The sequence below is a fragment of the Malus domestica genome, chromosome 17 (assembly GCF_042453785.1).
Source record: "Malus domestica chromosome 17, GDT2T_hap1".
Lineage (NCBI taxonomy): Eukaryota > Viridiplantae > Streptophyta > Magnoliopsida > Rosales > Rosaceae > Malus > Malus domestica.
Window position 1 is genome coordinate 4,748,433 of NC_091677.1, and position 23,565 is coordinate 4,771,997.

The following is a 23,565-nucleotide window of genomic DNA, read 5'->3' on the forward strand; positions in this document are numbered from 1 at the left end:
TAATTTATTTCTTCCACATCTTTTTAATTTTTTAATATTTTTTCATCAAGTGTTAGTGGTGTGTAGAAAATATTAAAAAATTAAAAAGGTGTGAGAAGTAATTTCTGGTGTGTGAATATAATTTCTCTTACTAAAATCAGTGTGTTTCTTGGAAAAAGGGTTGGGAGTGCTTTTTGGAGATGCACTTGGCATGTGCTTGTTTAGAAAACGCTTCTATCTAGAAGCACTTTTAAGTTTCTCCCGCAATTGTGTAGTCGTAAGTGCAGTTTGTTTGTAGAAATAGTTCTGCAATATAAAGCAATGGCAGGCACTGCAAGTGATTCAGCATTCAATTGGGTTCATACACAATAGATAAGAAAAAAACATACTCATATCATGTTCAGGCTTACCCATAGCCCTTAAGTCTTAGGTCTAGCTAGATTACTCTAATGTTGCTCATCATCTTCCATTGGGATCGTTGATCTCTGAGAAGATTGTCTCAGATATGCATTGAACGGATTCATTCGTAGGGCAACCTGGCACGCTGGCAAAGGCATCCTCGTTGTTCCTTTCACTGCAGTTCTGATGTAGTTGCAATGCAAACTCAAGCCCCCTCACAACGTCGTTCATTGACGGCCTTTCCATCCCACTGTCATTGATGCAACTCATAGCAATTTCCACATACTTGTTCAAACACTCGGTTTCAATCTTACCCTTCATGTTCGGATCGATGATTTGATCAAGTTCCCCGTCGCGATGACAACTCTTGGTCCATTCAGCCAAGTTCATTTGCCTCGTCTCCGCAGCATGCACCACAGCTGGTCTTGCGCACAACACTTCACACAACACTACACCGAATGAGTACACATCGGACTTCACCGTCAGTTGTTGACGTCGGTAATATTCTGGGTCTAGATACCCGAAGCTACCTTTCACGGCCGTGCTGATGTGGGTCTTGGACATGGTGGCCGTGCCCACTTTCGACAATCCGAAATCCGAAACCTTGGCCACCCATTTCTCATCCAATAAAATGTTTGTGCTCTTCACATCACGGTGGATGATAGTGCCCTGCGCATCGCTGTGAAGGTAGCTCAAGCCTCGCGCGGCGCCAATGCAAATTTGGAGCCGTTGTCCCCAGGAGAGAGGTGGATTGTCAGTGTGGTAGAGGTGATTAGCGAGGGTCCCACGTGCCATGTAATCGTACACCAAAATCATCTCATTTTTATCAGTACAATACCCAATGAGAGACACCAAATAACGGTGTCTAAGTTGTGAGAGCAGCTCGATTTCCGTCTTGAACTCGCGGGCTCCTTGCGATGACTCGGGTTTCAGCCGTTTGATAGCAACGGGAGTGGCCCCGCCGTCGATATGCCCTTTGTACACGTGACCGAAGCCGCCTACACCAACAATGAAACTCTGGCTGAAGTTTTGGGTGGCGGCTTTGATCTCCGTCAGTGAAAAGTAACGACACAAATGTGTTGGTAAAGATGATGACCCATCTGAGGCAGTGCCCTTGACTTTCCGCCGCCGCCAAAAAACCAAGAACCCAAGGACAGAGAGTCCAAGTATTCCGCAAGCTACACCGACAACCGTGGCAAGCAAAGGACTTCTTGATCTGGTGCTAGGTTTTGATGGTGTCCTCTTTGCTGGGGCTATAGGAGGTGGGTCAGGGCTTGGTCCGGCGAGACTCTGATTTTCACTGAGTTTGAACATTTCGAGTCCGTTCAAGATTGCCACATCCCAGGAATCCCCTTCCAGTGCAAGAAAGAGATTGACTTTCTTCGGGATTGCAGGGTTCCCCGACATGAACACAACGTAGTCTCTGTACACTGGTCTTCCATTTCCACCAGTCCACTCGATTATATCCGCCATTTTCTCAGCGGATTGATTGTCGATGTAGATGTTAAATACACGGTATCCGGGCATCGTCACTTCACCATCAAACTCACAAAAATGAAGCCTAACCAAGTAAGAAAACATTGAATCCACAGGGAATTTCCAGGTGAGATTGTACATTGAGCGGCCGGTTTGGTAAACTTCTTTCGGAGCAGAGTACTCTGGTATTTTAGAAAAGTTAAGCTGAATGCTACTGTTTTGCTGTAAAATACTATACTTCCTACTTAAATCGTCTAGGTAGTTGGACTCGTCTCCCATACCTTCCCAATTGCGGTACATACCAGTGTCCTGATCAGAAGAGATCCACCTTTCGCCACCGATATTGATTCGGTACACCATCTCCAAGGCAGTGTTGTTGTTGATGCGAGTAGTGTTTTCACTGCCTACATGAGTAACCCCATCCCGGCTTTGGGGTGAAGTGTAGTAAAGATATGGGGGCATGGAAAGAATTTCAATCCCATTGATAAACGCGTAGGCATCTGGGCTTGCGTTGCTTGGAGTGAACGTGATATTCAAATTATGTCCTGACTCAGTGTGGAGGCAGAACTCTCTGTATATAGTATCCGAGGCAGAAGCATCAGCTGTGGCTGAAGCGTTGAAGTCGTGGAGAAGGGTAAAGCCACTGGCTTGGACTGAGAAGAGGGCTTGGGATCGGTTGAAGTTGGGGGCGTAAGTAGCTGGGTAGAAATACAAGCGGATGAACACTGGGCCGGCAGAGAGTGGAAATGTGTAGGTAAATTTAAAGCGGGAAAGCCTCGCTGAGCTGTAAAGCGGTTGTCCGGAATAAGCAGAGAGAGGTGAATCTTTGACTACGGAATTGTTACGAGCTGCTTGGTGCTCGAATGGAAAAAAAGATGAGCGGATATCTCCATCCCAATATCGGGAGTCTTGGCCGAATTTGGGACCGGCAGAGCCACATTGAAGGCTGATTTGTTCAGACGGAACGTAGGGCGGTAAGGCCCCGGCCATGTGTATGGCTATCATGCGGAGAAAAAGGGGAAGGAGAAGAGCAGTGAGAGATTTAATAGGGTGTTTGCTGATGGGGTTCTTCATGATTGTATGAAAAACATAGAAAGGGTGAGGTGTTGCCTGTTTAACTCATTTTCTCACTGGAATTTGAAGGCTCTTGACGAGGCCGTTTGCACTGCTATTAGCATTGTATGTCTGTGAATGATCATTTTAAATATCTTGCTTAGCTACAAGTCTATACAAAGTCTTTGTGTGAAAAAAAAAAATAAAAAAAAATAAAAATAAAAATCCGTGCCCTGAAGAATGACCGGGAGCCGTTTCCATAATTTTTCCTCCGCGCACTCGACGTATTGTTGTTATAGGTCCAGCCCATGATGAAGGCACAAAGAAAGATTTATGCATACGCTGGCGAATTATAGCACATTTTGTTGGTGGAGTAAATGAGCTAGAAAGTTCTAGCTACATTATATTATGAATAAATTATATTTTAGAGAACTTCATTTTAATTCTTAAAAAAGATGGGTTTTAGATTATAATCTTGTGTAAGATTAAAATCCAATTTTAGTCCCTAGTACATTTAATCATCTCATTTATTAGTTATATTTTGATGTTTTATTTATCTTTTATTTTAATTTTAATGTATTAATTACATTTAAATTTATTTTTTATTTCATTCAGCATAATATATTTTAATGTCCACATTTAGGCAACTTATTTTTTTATAATATATATTCCGATAACAATTTTGTATGTTCTTCATTTAGGTACATTAATACATTTGAATATTTCTGTATATCCATTGATACAAACATATACGTACATTAATTTAATATAATGCATTTCAGTACGTACATTTTGGTACACACATTTGAGTACTGACTTTTAGGTACATTCATTCAATATACTATATTTTGGTACGTACATTTTGGTACATACATTTTGGTATTAACATTTAGGTACATTAATTCAATATAATACATTTCAGTCCATATATTTAGGTTCATTATAATATATTTCGGTACAATCATGTAGGTACAAATATTTCAGTACTAAAAAGTCAATTTTATATATTTCCGCACAGTCATTTCTGTACACTTATATATTTATATATTTTTGTATCACAAATTTCTTTTAATATTTTCTCATTTATGTTCATTTATAATTACAGAACTAAATATGTGCATATTAATAAAATTAAAATTCAATGTGGAGAGATTAAATAAAAATACACATTAAATAACAAAAATTGAATATAAATTTTGATAAAAGTACACTTTAAGGGATTAAATTGAATATGTAATTTAGCACCATATTTTTTTTTTAAATTTTAATCTTTTGCAAGGACTAATGTTCAAAAACCCATTATATTTTACTATCTCAAATTTAAATCACTATGCTGCATATCTAATTTTTTTTAATCATTGAAATGTTATATATCGCTTTCCAACTCCCAGAATGGGTGGATAACTGTGACTTGCCACTCGTTGTCCTTTTAAAAAAAGTGTTATATATCAAGTTATCAATTCGTTGCAATGTCAAACTTTTATTAAATTTTTCATCAATTTGTTTTACATGTTGTGCGCAAAGTCCACCGCTTAATTGGATTAAAAAATTAATTAAATATTAATAAGTTAACAATAAAATAATTTTAAAATTTTTAATAAACCACAATTAGGGATAGACAACGTTTATGGTGGACGAGTAACCGCAATTTTTATCATAACCGTTTAATCTCATACCCCATAATCATTTACTAGTTAAGTAATTGCATAAACAGTTATACCAATATCTATAACCGTCTATAAACCGTTAACCATACTCATAACAAGATACTCATTTAACTATAACTGCTTACCGTTTACTCGTTTTTGTCGTACTTACCATTTTTTATTCGCATAACCGTTTAACAGTTTGGTTGCTTATCCAATGAAACCAAACCTCTCTCGTGTCGTGCGGAGCACAGTTTGTAGGAGGGGCCCACCGAAAGAAGATATGCTAGATTTTGGATGAAAGATCGAGAAGGTAAAGACCAAGTTTACTTTCTGTGAAAATGAGTTTTTTCCACAAGAACCAAAAGTTTGATTACAAGACTGAGAGTTCCACCCAAGAGTAGGAATGAACAAATCATCTACAGGTATAGTTACGGTTACCGGTCTATTTAAAATTTACGTTTACGATTATGAATAACCGTTTAAACAAATAAACGGTTATGAAATATAACTATTTATCTGTAAAATTTAAATAAATGATTATGGTTATTATCTACGGGATCACAGATACTCATTTAAACATTTATATTAATATATGTAAAATGTAAAAAAAAATAAAAATAAAAACCCTAAAATTGTTCGACCTCTTCACTCCCGCTACTCATCTCTCTCCTCGCCGTCATCTCTCTCATCTCCGGCAAAACAGTGGATTCGTTGCCCATTTTTAGTCGTCGATGATGACGGCACCTCATTCCAACTTCCATCAACCACAAATTAATTTAGTGTTTATATTTCGGATTAATTAGAATGGAGGTTTGGATTGGTCTGACATGTGGTAAATAATTGAGGAAGGGAAGCAATTGTTTTTGGCTGCTGACTAATCTCCAGGCCAGAGTCCCAGACTGCTTCTTAATTTATTTCATGGACACACTGAGTTCCTATTTTAATGCTCAGCATTTGTTTTATATTCTCTTCCTTTTTTTTTTTTATGATGATAGTAATCAATTGCCTACCACATAAGTTTCATAACGAGAACGACTTGCATGACATGAGCATACAACAATTGTAACATTTATCATCATGATACAATAATATGGAAATTTTTTAAGAACTTAAAGATTAAAATACGGAAATGCATGTTAAATATACCTATAATGATGTTTAGTTGTCATAAAAAGAAAATTATGAAATTTTTTTATTTTACGTTTCAAGTTGTTAAAAAAACATGTGGGCAGATAAAACAAGGGGTAAATGGGTAAAAAATAGCTTTCACAAAACCAATGTGGCTTTCGCAAAGCATTACACAAAGTCAAAAGTGAAACATTACAACAACTCAATGTTAATTTATTGGTAATTCTCAGTTTAATATTTTGAAGTTTTTTGGCTCTTAACTTTTTATACATCAAGTTTTTCTCATCTCAGTCTGGTATTGACATGCTCTAATCCCAATATCATCCAAACACTAGGATTTGCACGTGTTTGCCGACACCCGAGGGTGATGAAGCTATTTTAACGTGAATGCAAGTTATGAAGAAAGGACGAATGTAAATAAAATAAGTAAATTTAAATATAATGAAATAGGTGAATGCGGGATCGTGTTTAGAGTATACAACTAATCAATGGTACTACAAAAGGAATATTATATAGCAATGAGATTACAAAGAAAGGGGAGTCCTACACCGAGAGGACTTAAGGTACCGATACGGGTTTGCCTTGATGCCGGGATCGTATGTCTCAATTCTAAGTTCTGAAGGAAGTGCAAAACAAAATGTGAGTGGACCAAAGTTTATAATAATAATAATAATAATAATAATAATAATCCGTTTTCTTTTTTAACATACTAACCATTTGTTTTGAAAACATTAGGTAATACTAAAACCAAACATACTAACCCTTTGTTTTGAAAACATTATATAATACTAAAACCATTTTCTTTCTGAACGTACTAACCTCTGTTTTGAAAATATTATATAATACTACATAGTAGGTTTTTCTGAAAACTCTAACATGCCATGAAAACCTTCGTAGATAATAAAACCATGTTTAAAAGTGGTACCGAAATCGCCCAAAGGTAAATCCGAGAAAGCTCGTAAACGCAAAATAATAAAGTACTCAACTAGGGGTATCATAGTCGTCCGAAGGCATAACCATCACTCGAAGGTGAAGCTGTACTACACTGGGTTACGCCAGTGAAGCAATATGGTAGGTCTTATCACCTGAAGGTGAAGCTGTACGACTTTGGGTTACGCTAGAGAATAAATATAACATAACACACCGACACTAGCCGTGGCTAGTGAAGCTGTCTGACACTGGTTTTGCCAATGAAGCTAGAAGTATGTAATAATATCTCACTGTTCCTCGACTATGTCCTATGGTCATAGACATATACATACTCAAGTTGTGTGTATTATTGTATGATTACCTGCTAGATAAGCATCGAAAACATAAATAATAATCTTCCAAATCATCGGGGCTTAAATGCTCAAAATACTCCGTCGCCGAAGAGCCATTCAGGCATGGAAGGACGAGATCGCCACCAACAAACGCACATAAGCACATAAAGGGAACAATTAGTAAAACCCTACTAAGACGATTAAATTTGGGAAAACGGACGTCAGATTCAGATTTGGGACGTCAAAAAATGTAAGGAGGGACCTCAGTTTCTCTCACGTGCCGCCATGGGACGATGGCCCAAAAGGGCATGCACCATTGCATGCGCTGATTTGGGTTGCAAAAAGTTGGTCGGAAAAGTCGCCGAAGACACCGTGGACGGCGACATAGCATAATACCTCCGTTGGAGGCGTGTGTGCTCCACGCACCTAGCACTGTAGCCCACTCGCAGCCTCACGCATCCGCGAGTACATGCGTACCCACCTTCCTCGCGAGGCCTGAGGTTGGTCGGTTTCTGGGCAACATTTCCAGAGTTCCGTTCGAGCTTATTTCTCTACTAAAATCGATGTTTCACCTATGGAAATGAAGCTTAGAATGAGGCGAAGAGGTTAGTACCAAAAATAGGCCGAGTGGTGGCCGAAGATTGCCGAAAAACACCTGCAAAAGTTGTGATCCTTGTCCGAAAACTGGGGAAGGGTTCCCCGAGTTATAACTGCGTTCCAACAACACTCAAACAACTTAAAAACATCTTAACCATACCCACATACATGATCTACCAAATTTTTGGAAGGTTTAAGCCTTACCTTCTCTAGAGACAGCGAGAACTAGCTGGGAAAACTCTGTGTACAGTGCAACACGATAGAAGGGGATTTTGAAGGGGTTTTTCTATCATTCCAGGTTTGAGGATCGTTATAAGAAGGTCCAGAGGTTGGTGGTTCACCGGCGTGAGTCTTGGTGGGAGGATTTTCATTGTTGTTTGCTGTGTGCGAGCTCAAAGAGAGTTGCAAAGGTGAGGAGGAGAGACAAGAAGAGAGAGAGTTCTAGATAGAGACTTTACCTGGGGAGAAAAATGATAGAAAAGCGAGGGAAAAAGAGAGAAGAGGCACCACTCTTCGGATTTTGAGAAGGGGCCGTTTGTTCAAAAATCAAAGAGGCACCACTCTCCAGATTTCGAGAAGCAGATTTTCTTGAGTAAAATATGTCGACAATCCCTACACGCAACATCAGCTCCTCAGATACCACAGATAACTTTGCCAAAGATCTCTGACAAAGTTTAGACATATAAATTTTGAAGGTTCAGCTACCCTACCATTACCCACAATGGTAAAGGAACAGCACCACTGCTTGATAACTGGAAAGTCCCTATGTGTGTCAACCTCCGTGCTCTGTGGCAAGGCAGACTGGCAAAAATGCCCAACCTTTACTCACATCGAGAAAACACTCCCAACATGATTACTTTCTCAAAAATAAAAAAGGCACTGCTCCCCGAATCTCGAGAGCCAGACTCTCACCAGGATTGCTTTCTCAAAAATCTAAAAGACGCCGCTATTCGAATGTCAAGAGCCAGACTCCCACCATGATTACTTTCTTAAAAATTGAAGAGGCATCGCTATCCGAATCTCGAAAGCCAGACTCCTACCAGGATCGCTTTCTAAAAAATCGAAAAGGCATCGCTATCTAAATCTCGAGAGACAGATCCCCAATAGGATTGCTTGTTCAAAAATCGAAGAGGCAACGCTATCTGAATCTTGAGAGCCAGAGCCCCAACAGGATTGCTTGTTTGAAAACCGAAAAGGCACCACTCTCCGAACTCCGAGAGCCAGATTTCCTTGGATAAAATTTGTCTGCAATCTTCACACGCAACATTAGCTTTCCAGATACCACAGACCACTTTTTCAAAGTGCTCTGACAAAGTTAAAACACTTGAAGCTTGCAGCTCCCACTACATTGCTATGACCAAGAAGGGTAAAGGAATAACATTACTACTTGTTGTTAGGGATACTCTTATATATGTCGACCTCCATCCTCCACGGACAGGCAGACCTGCAAAAATGCTCAACCCTTCCTCATATCTAAGAGGGCACTCCCAACGATGAAGGAATTATTTTGTGAAAACATGTTCATTTGAGCAACATCATATAGCATGCAATTAACAATTAAAGGCGGAATCATGCTTACATGCACTCAAAAACAAAACATTAACCAAGAAATTCAAAGCCTAGTAGATTGGTGAACCAATAATCAACTCAAAACAAAGTGAGTTGAAATTAATACCTTTGTAGATTCCTCTTTGCATAAGCAAAGGCTAATCACCCAAAGAGATAGGGCCTTCATTCCTTACTTCTTAGATTCATGAATTTGGATGGAAGAATAGGTTCTCCAAGTTCCCAAAATTGAGAACCTCTAAGTCTCTTCACCAAGGTTAGATTGTAGAAGAAATGAGTGACCTTGGAGTAGTAGGATTGCTAGATGTACCCTCCAAGGTGTTGGCCTCTTTAGAGAGAAAATGGAGAGACAATTCTCACCAATTTTCCCCCAAAATAAACCCATTTTTAATCCTTAATGAATATTTGGCTATAAAGTCCTTTATATAGTCACTTCTTTAAGTGACCTAAAGAACCAAAACCCTAATTCATACACATATGGCCGGCCACCTTGGGTTTTTAGAGCTTTTGGGCTTTAATGAATCTTTATTCATTAAATTGTCATACAACTTAAGTTAATGGGCTTGACGTTCGAAGCCCATTGGGCCTTAAGGTCCAAAACTATCCCGAAGTCTTTAACGAACTTATTCGTTTGATTAATTAACATATTAATTAATCTTTGCCATAAATAAATGATTAAACCATTTAATCATTCTTACTCATTTCCGTTTAATCTTCAATCTCCACCTCTTATGGTGTGCGATCCATTAGGTTCCTTTTAGCGAGGTAGTGGGCGATTAAAACCATTTTACATCGATTGTGAATTGAAACAATTTTCAATTCTCCCTTTAGTGATTACACACGTTTAGGGCTTCCACAAACCATGAGTGACACCTAGCAGCATATCATGGTTACCCAAGCTAATCAGAAGAGGTTAGAGAACCTATTCAGTTCGGGATTACAAATGCAATACGGTCTTTCTCTAATCTAATACTCTTGACCACATTGTTTGGTTTGATAGTTCATTTGCTCATGTCTACTATCCAATGTGTGTCTTGTGCTTATATGATTTCCTTGAATGTGATTCGGAACGCATTCCCAAATCTCATTCATACTCTGGCCAGAGATTCAAATCATATCAGAGAGTATTCTCCCTCAAACGGTTTGAAGGTTAGAGATCCCTTGTTGCGCATTCACTTGTCTCCATAGCTAAGCGGCTTGACCCCAACGATGCCGTGGACACCCTCCTGATGGAGTGACTTTGACATAATCAAAGATCAAGGTCTTAACCACAAGACAACTATGATGCCTCAGGTCAAATGACTACTTTGCATTATCCCAACCATGAATTCTCACGTGACATGGAATATGAGAACTCTTCGTTGATCGCGTTCAGTGAACTCATTCTCTATTGAGCACCTACCGTACTTGTCTTGATGTCACACACACCAATGACTCGAGACTAATCACTCTCCCTGAGAGAAGACATAGTACGTACTGATCTTCACGGACTGTCAACGCCCAATTGGCAATCCTATGATCAGGAACGTTTAGGATGTGTCTACGAAAGAATGGTCTTATGAATCTAACTTCATTAGATTACATTCTCCCAATCACATATTCCTTGGACTTTATCGTTTAAGCATATAACATTTATATGAGACGGCTCAAACAATAATCTTTGCCCTTTATATGTAAAACTAGATTAGTTTAACATGTGAAATGTCCGTAAAGTATCATCACATGATTGGCTTTAGGGCACATTTCCAACAAACGAATCATCTCGAAATACTCAGCTTTCTTCCCCCCAATAATACCTATGCAAACCAGCCACACCAAAGCAAAAGTATCTCATATCATCAGGGTCAAAAGCAAGAGTATCCCATATCATGCTTTTTCCATGTCTTTTCCTTTGCCCTTGTTCTTACCTACAAGACAAGGAGAAAGAAAGCAATCAGTCAGCATTTGTAATCAAGCTTCAAGTCAGGAACTGACTACATGGAACTCGTTGCCTGATTACTTACTTGACATTGCTCTCGAGTACTCATCTTCAACATCTTATGCTTCCAGAAAAGATACCACATATGTCTGAGGAACAGATAGGGCAAGTGAGAAGGATACAAGGAAGCATGTGGAGACAAGCGCAACAGAACACGTGTCGATTCATCTATTACTTTGTCAACAACAAAAGTATCACATATCATCAAGGTCGAACGCATTCTTGATTTGATTGACTTGTTTTGACCTTCAAATTCTTGAGTCGGCCTTATACTCTGGAGAAAACCAGAAAACCCTTCAGCCCAGTTCAAGAATAAGCCTATGGAAGTTACTTCTTTAAAAGCAAAAGTATCTCATATCATCTCTTCTCATTTTTCTTCTCTTTATCCTTCTTGCTGCCTGCAAGATAAAGAGAATGAGAACAATCTGCCGGAACTTGAAATCAAAATTCTGATCTGGGACTGATTGCTTGGAACTTTGATTGCTTACCTTGTTTGTTACTTCTTTCGGCAAATCTCCTAGCTCGGTGACTTGGGGGACTCCTACTACATGGTCTGTATCGTGCTTGACCAAGCCTGAAACTACAAGTAAGCTTCAAGTGAAATTGATACATTACCTTGTACATCTCCACTGGTTAAAGATACCACCCCTGGATGGAGGAAAAATACTTACAGAGAAGATACCACATCTACCTATGAGACAGAAAAGGCAAGTGAAAACGATACCACACTTCGGTACTTAGAAGTTTTGTGATTACTCAGCAGCTTGGATCTTGCAAGTCCCCAACCGAGGAGCTTCCCTCACTTGGGAACTTAGGGGAGCACTGTTTATACCATACTTGACCAATCCCGAAACTACCGAGCACCGGTCAACGTTTTACCGTCAAGGACCCAGAAAAGTTTCCCTCCAACTAGGAGGCCAATCACAGCACGATACGTGTCGACATCAGAAGCTAATCATAGCACGACATGTGTTAACATCAGAAGCCAATCACAACACGACACGTGTCAATGTCAGAATAAAGCTAGAATCAAACTTTCGATCTGGAACTGATTGCCCGGAATCTTTGCATGGTTGCTTGCCTAACATTGCTCTTGAGTACTTATCCTCAACTGTTGTCAAGGTCACGAAGTCATTCGGCAAATACCTCAGAACAGTTGATATGATATTGACGCTTTACACTGAAGCTGCCACGCATAGATGAGTCGATGAGGAGTAGTGCTCTGAAGGACCATTTAAATGCAAAGGTTGCGCACCACTTCTGCAATGCAAAAGATTGAAGCAGAATGTTCAACGATGAGCTGTAACATATCACTATAGCACGACACTCTCCCTACAAAACCGCATAATCTAGACGGAGGAGTCTAAGTCAAATCCAAGCTCAACATCGTTGCCCTATCCGAATAGCTCGAGAAGCTTCAACAACCTTTCATTGACGTCGTCGCCAAAGAGCAAAGCCTTGCCATGCCACATCCACTACTTTGTCAACAGCAAAAGTATCCCATATCATTAGGGTTGAACGTACTCTAAATTTGATTGACTTGTTTTGACCCTCAAATTTTTGAGTCGGCCTTATACTTTGAAGGAAACCAGAAAACCCTCCAGCCCAGTTCAAGAATAAGCCTGTAGGACTTTGGTACAACGCTGACCGTACCTGAAAAATATTGAAATGGAAATAATACAAGCCTACATGTCATTCACTAATATCCATTTGTAAAAAACAATTGGTTTTGTTTTGTTGCATGAGTACAATAATTGTGATTGATTTGTTGCATGCAAATCGTGAAGTATTTCGATTCGTCTGTTCAAAGTCGTTGTGGAAAAAAAAAAAGTTAACAAAGAAATGAAAAGGACTTGCGTTGATGCGTCACTAGAGCAGTTTCCATTCTTTTTCCTGTCGCTCATATTGGATGTATATCTTCTTATTTGCTATCGAGAGAGTGTGATGGAGATACGTCCCGAACGATGAATAATCAACATGAATCATGATGAAGTTAGTCGCTGAAGTTGACATCTAGCTAAAATTATTTGGTTGTTGAAATGAAAAAATAACTATAGATACTGTTTATAAAAAAAATGGAAATTGACTATGATAGAAAAAAAATCAAACTATGGTTGCTAAAATCAAAAGACATGAACTATAGGGGTAGAATTGATATTTCACCACCATTTTTGCCCAACAAAAGAAATCCGAAATACGCGTTTATGTAATAGGTATATAGATACTGTGCATATGCATATCACTATTTCTTGTAGGCCAATTCGGCAACTTTTTGCTCAATCTCATATGGAGTAAAATTCTCGTCAGTACGAGTCAAGAGAGCGGCCCTTGTTCTTTGAAAGGAAGAGATCTATCTTTGTTATGATTACCTGCCAGGTTGCTGAGCCACAAGTTACTAGACCATGTGCCGAAGCCCAAGAATGCGTGGTAATGGACAGGGGTGGTTCGATTTAGTGTCCCTTATGCTTACTTCGGCTGAGGTCATATTGTCAAAGGTCTCGGAAAAAGGTACAATCTGTATTGTTAGATGTATATGTACTCTTTAAATGGATAAAGAGGCTTAGTATTGCATTGCACGACGGTGCAGAGGTTTTTCCTCCAGTTCTCGTTCATCCACTATTATATCAATGTTTGCTTCAAGTTCCTTAGCCTAATTCCTTCAAAATTCTGCATGTGTTTTTGGTCAATTACTAAGATGCTTACCATTGTAGAAATCGAAATTGCTAATATTCTTTAAAATGCTCTTATTATCAATATTGGATGATATGGACTTAGTGTCAACTTATTCAATTAAAAACGACAATTAAATGACATCTTAACGGTTTTGTCAATGCTCATCATACACAAATTCATGTATTTTTTTTTCCTTCCAGATCTTGAGTGCATATTCACTGTTATCTGCAATGTTATTACAAAGTCTGAAAGTCCAGATGAAGCACTGGAGATGGCAGAACTTATATCCTCAAAGATTACTCAAAAACCAAGTGACAAGCCTGTATTGCGCTTAAAGATGTATGATACCATTGTGATCATGACTAACTTTTTTTTTTATAATTTTGAATGTACTTCTGACCAGAGGTCGCACTTGGTGCGATGGCAAGTGCCTTCGCCCATGAGCGGTAGGTCTCGGGTTCGAGACTTGGGAGCAGCCTCTCCATAAATGGAGGTAAGGCTAGCCGGCATTCACCTCTCCCAGACCCTGCGTAAAGCGGGAGCCTTGTGCACTGGGTACGACCTAGAATGTACTTCTGACCATTTTCGTTTTTTTTACAGTTTGTTCAATCTGTACAACCTACTGGAGAACCCATATAGCTGGTTCTTAGTCTACTTGAGTGCTCTTAATTTGGCTATCCATGGGAAGGTCACTGAACATGTCATCCCTTCATTCAAAAATGTGGAAAGTTTTTTTGAAAGAGTGGAATATTGGGATCTCTGATCAGAGGCAGTAATTTCTGACCATCGCTAATGTTCTGAAAGAACACAAAAAGTATGCTTTGTATGTTAGCTTTATGAGGTTATACAATTAAAACACAAACGAAAGAGTAACTGACCTGATTCCAACGGTGGCCATGGAAATCGAACACAAAGTAGTAGGGCGCGGCAACACCAGGATCTTCTTTAAACTCCTAGCCGGATACAACTACTCTATGGGAAGCATTATGTTGTGTGTTCTAAGGTAGAGGGACCGGTTTTTTTATATAGGCTAAAAGCTAGGGTTTCATCCATAAAGGAAACCTAAACTTTACTTTCTTAGCCTCCAAGTCAAGTATCATAATCATATTCTTTTTTTTGTTTTGGTACAGAGGATGGCAAAGCCAGACAAACAAACCAAAAACAAAAAAACTAGGCAAGAACAGCCCTAGGAAGGGCCCTGCCAATAGAATCAGAAGCTAGAAAATTAGTAGCAGTGGTAGGAGGAGAATCAAAAACATGAAGGCCAAGGGATAACCCATGACCCAAGTCAGCCATGTGATCAGCTGAAGCATTCTTTTCTCTATAGATATGAGTGACTTCGCATCTCCAATTTCTTTCGATGGCTTCTTTGCAGTCAAGAATGAGATTGTAAAGCGGGTGCGAAACCAACATAGGTTTTTGGATTGAAATAACAGCATCCCAAGAATCGCATTCAAGTATCACATCCCTGCAACCCTCGTCCCAAGCTATAGTAAGGCCCATGAGAACACCCCAAAGCTCAGCTTCCATGACGGTTCCTCTGCCTAAATTAGCAGCAAATCCATTAATCCAATCCCCTTCGGAATTGCGAATCAAACCTCCAGCACTTATGTGGCTAAATGGGTCTTTACAACTCCCATCTGTATTGATTTTATATCTACCAATTGGCGGACGGATCCAATGGATCGAGATGATTTGTCTAGGAGGCTTACTAGAAGGACACTTGTTGGCATCATACCAATCCCTTGCAAATTGAAAAATAACCTTAAGGGGCGAGACAGGCGGTTGTTGTCCATTATTGAAGAGAAAGTTGTTCCTCCTTTTCCAGCAATACCACAGAGTTGAAGCAAAGATGAGGTTCCACGGTAAACCATGAATGGTAGAACAGTGTGTCCTAAGATTAATGGCCATCCAACTCTGGAAATCAAGAGCAAAGGAATGGGCAACTTCAAGAGGGATTCCAACATTATTCCAAAAGGAAGGAGAGTGCCTACAGTACCTGAAAATATGATCAATAGATTCCTCAACAGTAGGGCAGATTGGACAACACGGATCATTGGTAAAACCTCTTTTGGCTCTCTGCACATTGGTGAGCATTTTCCCATGACCAATAGTCCAGAGAAAAGTCACTAATTTGGGGGGGGGGACTTGAGTTTCCAAATGAAATTTCAATTCCAGGGAATGATATCATCATCGCTAAATAGAGAGAGATAGGCAGTTTTCACATAGAAAGTTCCAGAATTGGTGAGGCTCCAAATTACCTTATCTTCCCTATGATTCGCAATTCCAACATGTAAACTGAAGATATGTTCCACAACATCAGGAGGAAGGCAGGAGTATAACAAATCTACATTCCAACCAGAATCAGTAAGGAAGTCTTCAACCGTCCAGTCAAGCATGTCATCTGAGAGAGAGATGGTACCAAAATCTTAAAGCACACCACACTCAAGCCAGTTGTCTTTCCAAAAATGAATTTGGCTTCCAGATCCGACTCTCCATCTCATACCATTGGGAAGGATTTGGGCACCAAAGAGGATTCCACGCCAAGTATGAGAACAGTTAGTGTACTTAGCAGAGCAAGCACTCACAATGTCATAGTGTTTGAGGTACTTTCCCTTTAAAACTTGGCCCAAAGGCCCGAATCTCTTTGCATAAGTTTCCAGCCAGTTTTAGCAAGGAGGGCTTGGTTCATAACATGTGTATCTTTCAATCCTAAACCACCCATGAATTTAGGCGTGCAAACTGTCTCCCACTTAACAAGGTGAACCTTGGAATTTTCCTCAGTGTGTCCCCATAAGAAATTCCTGTTCAACTTATCAATTTTATCACATATGGAAATTGAGAGGCGAGTAGATTGCATTGAGTAGATTGGAATGGCAGAGGAGACAGATTGGAGGTAAACAAGCCTACCTGCCATAGAGAGGGTATTGCTCTTCCAAGCAGAGAGTCGCCGTTGAACTTTTTCCACAATGTTGCCATAAGTCTCTTTGTTGACTCTAGAATGCAGTAACGGCACACCCAAGTAATGACCTAAATCAGAAGTGAGAGGAGAACCACAGATGTTGGCAATTTCAGTAGCCTTACTTCGAGAGATATTAGGTGAGCAATAGATACATGATTTATCAAAATTCACCTGCTGACCGGACACATCACAAAAAATATCAAGACAATCCTTCAATATTCTGGCTTGAGTTGAAGAGGCTTCCGCAAACAAAATAAGATCATCCGCAAAAAAGAGATGAGAGACAGAAGGCCCATTTCTAAATAGCTTAACTGGCTTCCATTTCTTAGTGGTGATGCATCCATTAATGATATGATAGAGTTTTTCCATGCAGAGCACAAATAAATAGGGAGAAAGGGGATCTCCCTGTCTGATTCCACAATGTGGGGAGAAAGAATCAGTGATCTCACCATTAACAATAGCTTGGTATTTGACTGTGGTAACGCATTGCATGATAAGTTCCAAGACTTTCCCTCTTAGCCCAATCTCCCATAGAACATCTCTAATAAAACTCCACTGAAGCCGATCATAAGCTTTGGAAAGGTCAATTTTCCAAGCAATGAACCCTTTTTTACCTTTGGTGTTCCTGTACTTATGGAGGATTTCTTGAGCAACAATGACATAATCAATAATTTGCCTACCTGGGACGAAGCTCACTTGAGTAGGGCTAACAAGTTTATGGAGAAGCGGTCGCAATTTACCCACCAAAATTTTAGAGATGACCTTGTAAAGAGTAGAACACAGACTAATAGGCCTCAACTGAGTCATGCTTGTAGGATTATCAACCTTAGGAATCAATGAGATGAAGGTATTATTGATATTGTCAGGGAGTTGGGTTGAATTGAAACAAACCTTAACCATATCGCTAATATCCTTGCCACAAAGATGCCAAAATTTTTGATAGAATCGAGCATGGATACCATCAGGTCCAGGGGCCTTGAGACCACCAATAGCAAACATACAATCTTTAATCTCATCATCGGTGACTTCCCCATTCAGGATAGCTAAGTCTTCACCACTAAGACAAGGGAAAAGATGGGGCAAACTCTCCATATTTGTCGTCGTTATGCGAAAGGAAAAAAGATCTTTGAAGTAATTGACAACAATCGACTTTAAATTCTCTTTTTCATCTGTCCAAACTCCTTCAGAATTATTAAGGCCTTCAAGTTTATTTTTCCTTCTCCGCACCACCGCAGAGAGATGGAAAAACTTGGTATTTTTATCTCCTTCTCTAAGCCAAGTATTTCTTGATTTTTGAAGCCAAAAGAGTTCTTCTTGCTCAAGGATAGTATTATACTCATTGGTGAGCTGATTTTCTAAAGCAAACAAATACGGCACATGACGAACGCAGAGAGCCTTTTGAATTCCGCATATACGAGCTAGGAGCCTTCTTTTCTTTTGAAAAATACATCCAAATACATTGTGGTTCCAGCTTTGAAGAGCAGAAGAAAGAGTGATAGATTTGCAACTAGCATCACCTTGAGCGCTATTCCAAGTATCATTAACAAAAGGTTCAAATTCCTGGTGAAGCATCCACATAGCTTGGAATCTGAAAGCTTTCAAATCAGGTTTAGGAATATGATTAGAATGAAGGCCGATAAGCAAGGGGCAATGATCAGAATTCACTTTAGCAAGATGCCTAACATAAGCCTCAGAGTATAGGTGTCTCCAAGCTATATTACAAAGGCCTCTATCAAGTCTTTCCCAAACAATATCACCATACTCGTTTTTCTTGCTCCAAGTAAATTTAGCACCAATGAACCCAAGGTCTACCAAGTTATTCCTAGAGATCCAATTACCAAGACCACTATTTTTATTAACAGGCCTACCCCCCTTTTTCTCAGAGCTATGAATCAATTCATTGAAATCACCTGCAATAAGCCAAGGCATATTAGAGGCTGCAGAAACCCCATCCAGATAAGGCCATAAGTGGCTCCTCACTCGAGGGCAGGGAGAGGCATACACCACCGTTAACATCCACTGAGTCTGACCATCCAAAACAACAGCAGTGATTGTTTGGGAGGAGCAAGCCACAACTGTCAACTTCACAACCTCATTATTCCATAGAAGCCAAACACCACCAGAGAAACCATTGGCATCAACAACATAATAATTTGAAAAACCCAAACCTTTTATGACTTCAATTGCCCTCTCACCACTGATCCTGGGTTCTAAGATAGCAAAGATGTTCACTTTGTTCAATCTGACGAGATCTTTAGCAGTAACAGAGAAAGGTTTCCCTCCAGCACCTCTTACATTCCATACCATAATCATCATAAAATAAGTAAAGATGTAGGATACCTGGGGGATGGACCCAATCAAAATGGGGGTATTGACTCCTCTACCAGAGGAGATGGGCCACCCACCAAACCAGTTTGAGCATCAATCATGGCTTCTTGAAGCCTATCTTTCTCCAATGACACAAAACCATCATTAACGAGGCTTCCATTCTCCAGCGAATTCACAACTGACATATCCGTATCATTTTGATCAATATCTGGCGGTTCATGTCCATAAATTTGAATGCTTTTGTCTGCTGCATCATAGGCAGCTTGAGGATCAACAACATTAAAGTTAAAGCTCCCCAACTCACTTTCTTGAAAGTCCATGCCATTAACTTGGACGCCGTTGGAAGAAGTTGTGGCAAGCCTAGACTTGGCATTGATTTTCCTCAGCGAGGATTTTGGTGACTGGGATGAGGTGTTTCCAAGCTTTAAATTGGCACTAGCCGCCCCCATACTAAAACCACTAGAGCATTCCTTCTCCTTGTTAGAGATGTCCCCTAGAGCCTTCCTAGGTCTACCTCTTTTTTGTTTCTTCTTTTCAAGCCCCACAGTATTCTCCATTGTATGTTCCTTGCCATGTACAGACTTAGCTTTGTCAGTAGTATTCGGATCAACATCCTCCAGACCTAGCGAACAGAATCTAGAGCCAGAATTACTCAACTTCGTGGCATTTTGATCCAATTTAGATTTCTTGCTTGGCTTGGCTCGACGATTATATGTCACAATGCTCCAGGGCCCGATCAAGGGAGAATCATGAGTCTTCATATCCTTCCCAACCTCAGTAGTGCAGCTCTTATCTGATTTACCAACATTTGAACTCATAACTTGGTCTTGGACTGAGTCCTCATCCATAGGTTGGTTGGTCTCTATATCTGGATCCAGAGTTGTGGATTGTTTCCTGATCAGAGAGGGGCACTGTTCACGACGATGGCCATATCAACCACAGTTGAAGCAAACAAGGTGTAACCCCTCATACTCCACAGCATACCAGCAGTTCTCAACTTTGACATTAGCAATTAGGGGCTTTGTTAAGTCCAATTCAACACAAACTCTAGCATATTTGCCTCTAACTTGGGAGGCAGTGTGCGCATCAACCCGAAGAGTTGTGCCAATAAGATCCCCAATTCTTTTCATGGCTTCCGGATTGAACCACTCAATGTGTAGCCCAACAATTCTCACCCAAACAGCCATACGGTTGATCGACTCACTATGAGGGTCAAACCCAGCTCTCCATTTTTGCATAACCAAATATTGTCCTGCAATAATCCAAGGTCCTCCGCACAAAATATTTTTCATATCACTTTCTAGAGCAAATTTCACAATAAAGAAATTATTTTCCAAATCAATTAGAGAGAACCGCCCTTGGAGCATGCTCCACCGTTGTTGCAGACGACCAAGGACGAAATTGTGAGTGTGAGACTTACCCATGATCTTGATAATAATGGCCTTTCTCCATGGACGAAGGAGTCGAGATTTGACTGGATTCGTGAACTTGATGCAAGGTCCACGTGGTTCCTCATAGATTTCAAAATCCCCATCACCAATTTTAAATTGGTCAGTCTCCTCACCTGGGATCCCTTCCATCTGTGGGTTTGCATCTACAAGACCCATCAATTTGGCCTTGAAGTCCATTTTTGGAAGTGGTTCCAAAGGATAGTTGATCGCAGGACCCATCGCGGACACCTCTCTCTCAAGCTGGTTGTCGGTTCGAATTCGTTTCATACCAATCGAATCAGGTTTTTCTCTGCTACCCGGAAGACTCGGAGCAGAGAAAATAAAACTTGGGTCAAGATTCGCCACCGCAGGAGGCGGTAACGACGCACGGAGAAGAGAAGAGAGAGGGTCTGGGTTTCAAACCTTTTTCTCTATAGAATTGGATTCATTTAACACATATATCATAATCATATTCAATTAAGGATTTCATCAATCCTATTTCCAATATAAGACACCTTATATAGGATTGATATCTTTAAGAGATCAAATCACAATTAACATTATTTTCCAATATTACATTCCTATTACATGTAGTAGACCACTTAAAAGTTGATTTATATTGGATAAATCCAACATTGTAATCTTTTTTCTATATGTACATGTCTCTCCTCGATTTGTTTTAAGAACAATTAATTATATTTTCGGTTGTATTTTTAGCTTGGCAAGGGAGTCTTTCAAATTCCTGACCAAAGAGGAAGCTGTACGCACAATTGTGGAATTTGTGAAAGCCTCAGACATGTTTCATGTATTTTTGTTGGATCTTGTGGAATTTGAAAGATTTTTTTAAACTAATTCTTTAGTCCATGTTTCTCTTTGGTGACTGTTCATCCTTTACAAAGTATGTTTCTTTTTCTTGTTAAGAGCAGCTCCAGCGGGAGCTCCTGCTCGAGGGACAGGCTCTGGAACAGGGCTTGATTGCCCGAGGGAGGAAGTCCAGCGTTGGCTGGCGAGGGAGCCCGAGCACCCCCGAGCGCCAGGCCCGTCGATTCTCGCCGGCCCGAGAGCCTGAGGTGGGTCTGACGTTAGCTGACGTCAGACGCCTGTTTTAATGTTTTTTTTTTCTGTCGAGCCTCGAACTCCTCCAACATCTCGCCGATCTCGTCCACTATCCCATCCTCTCCAGCTCCAGCGGTGGTCACGGTGGAGGAGGAGAAGGAGCTGACGGAAGATTCGGAGCATGCGATTTCGGCACCAAAATTGTGATCTGATGATGCATGCAAGAGAATGAGAGAGATTAAAGAGAGAGAGAGGTTTCAAAAATGAGGGGGGTTGCGTCGTAGAGAGAGAGAGAGAGAGAGAGAGAGAGAGAGAGAGAGAGAGAGAGAGAGAGAGAGAGAGAGAGAGAGAGAAAGGAGAGACAGAGGGCTAGGAAACATGAAGAGTGTTCTGGAAAAAAATGAGAGAATGGTTGTCGGTTGAGTTTGGAAAAATGAAATGGAAAAGGAATAGGAAAAAAGAAAAAGGAAAACAATTAAAAATGATTTTGTATTATTTTATAAATAAATAAAATACTAATATTTTATTGCCAATTGCCCCGGCTATTCAGTGCAGGGGTGGAGATGCAAAAGACAATTGCCAGGAGAATGCACTATTTATTAAGGGCGATTACTGTTCATTGGGTGGATTAAATAGTGAATAGCCTGGGGGGAGGGCTCCTACACTGGAGTTGCTCTAAAAAACATTCTATTGTTATGTGGTGGAGTTTAGAATCGACTCTTTATGGACTTTATTGTTTCTCTGGCATTTTGAAGAAGCTACTATGCTTCCTCTGCAGTTACATATAATATCTGTATAAACACGACGGAGTGCTGGTTTAATATCATCACTTCAAAACAACTGGGTGCTTGACATTAATTTGGCTCTGACGATGATCAAATTCCCCCCTATTTAGATAACTGATATGTTGGTTTTGTTATGCTGCAGTGTGACTTGCTAAATATGCCTGCTGTAGAGCAACTGGAGAAGGATGCTAAGCATGCATTGGCATATCAGCTTATGAAGATCTTTCTGACTGAGAGGCTCGATGCTTACTTGGAGTTTCAAGCTGCAAATTCTGATTTACTGAAAAGCTACGGTAAAGTTTAGTTTCATCTGACTGTTTTCTTCGGATTATATATATTTTTCTGTTTGTCTTCCATGAAGACAGCATAACTAAGATGAGGTTGATTTCCTTGATGGATCTTGGTCCTGATGAATCTGGACGGATTCCTTACGGTGCTATCAAAGATACTCTTCAACGTTAGGTTGGCTTAACTTTCTCGTCCCAGAAGTTATAATCTGACATCATGGTTAATTATGCTTGTGCACTTCATTTTGGCAGATTAATGATGACGAAGTTGAGCTTTGGGTGGTATAACTGCCAAGTTGATGGACTGTAAAATGGACCAGATGAATCAAGTGGTGATTGTGAGGTTAGGTTGTGTTTCGTACCATCTGCGTACGCACAAAGATGCATATATTTGTTTATTCATTCTTTTAGGCTTCTTTGTTGTTGAAATGAATTGGCCTTTCATCTGCAGCCGCTGTAATGAGAGAGTATTTGGGGAAGAACAATGGCTTACACTAAGAACAAAGTTAGCAACTTGGAGGGTAAGTAACTTCAGCCGCTTTTTCATTATTAACTGCCCACTAAGAACCGATTCATTGCTACCGTATATCAAACCACTCTTTGTATTGCATTGTCCGTAAATCTTCATTATATAATCGTATATTGACAGAGTTTCTCATTGTCAGGGTAATATTGCAAACGTTATCAGCACCATTCGAGCTTACAGGATAGCTGATGATCTACTGTAGTAACTTCCGTTGCGTATAACAGGAAAATTCTCTTGTCCGGAAATTGTAATGGAGCATATTCCAGCCAAATTGGGGATCGTATGAAACTGTTTTTGTAAGCAGTTTTGTTGACAGGTGCTTTTATTAAAAATACACAAGGTTTTACTAAAATCAGTGTGTTTCTTGGAAAAAGGCTTGGGAGTGCTTTATGGAGAAGCACTTGGCATGTGCTTGTTTAGAAAACGCTTCT

The 23,565-nt window shown here is 40.0% G+C and overlaps 1 protein-coding gene and 1 pseudogene across 1 annotated transcript; one reads left to right on the forward strand and one right to left on the reverse strand.

Annotated features, from left to right (window-relative positions):
* Positions 1 to 283: 283 nt before the first annotated feature.
* On the reverse strand, positions 284 to 3,117 carry LOC103404848 (receptor-like protein kinase FERONIA). Its single transcript, XM_070817361.1, has 2 exons — positions 2,136 to 3,117; positions 284 to 2,036 (listed from the first exon to the last, which is right to left on the reverse strand). The coding sequence occupies exons 1-2, from the start codon at positions 2,926 to 2,928 to the stop codon at positions 439 to 441; spliced, it is 2,391 nt and encodes a 796-aa protein (XP_070673462.1). The 5' UTR covers positions 2,929 to 3,117; the 3' UTR covers positions 284 to 438.
* A 10,331-nt stretch (positions 3,118 to 13,448) lies between these two features.
* LOC103407184 (uncharacterized) lies at positions 13,449 to 23,429 on the forward strand (annotated as a pseudogene).
* The last annotated feature ends 136 nt before the right edge of the window (positions 23,430 to 23,565 follow it).

What these genes read in the sequence shown, in the direction of transcription:
- LOC103404848 (XM_070817361.1), bottom strand. Translation starts at nt 2,928, where the DNA reads ATGAAGAACCCCATCAGCAAACACCCTATTAAATCTCTCACTGCTCTT. An exon ending in TATGTACCGCAATTGGGAAG is followed by an intron (nt 2,037 to 2,135) that starts GTATGGGAGACG and finishes CTAAAATACCAG; the next exon opens with AGTACTCTGCTCCGAAAGAA.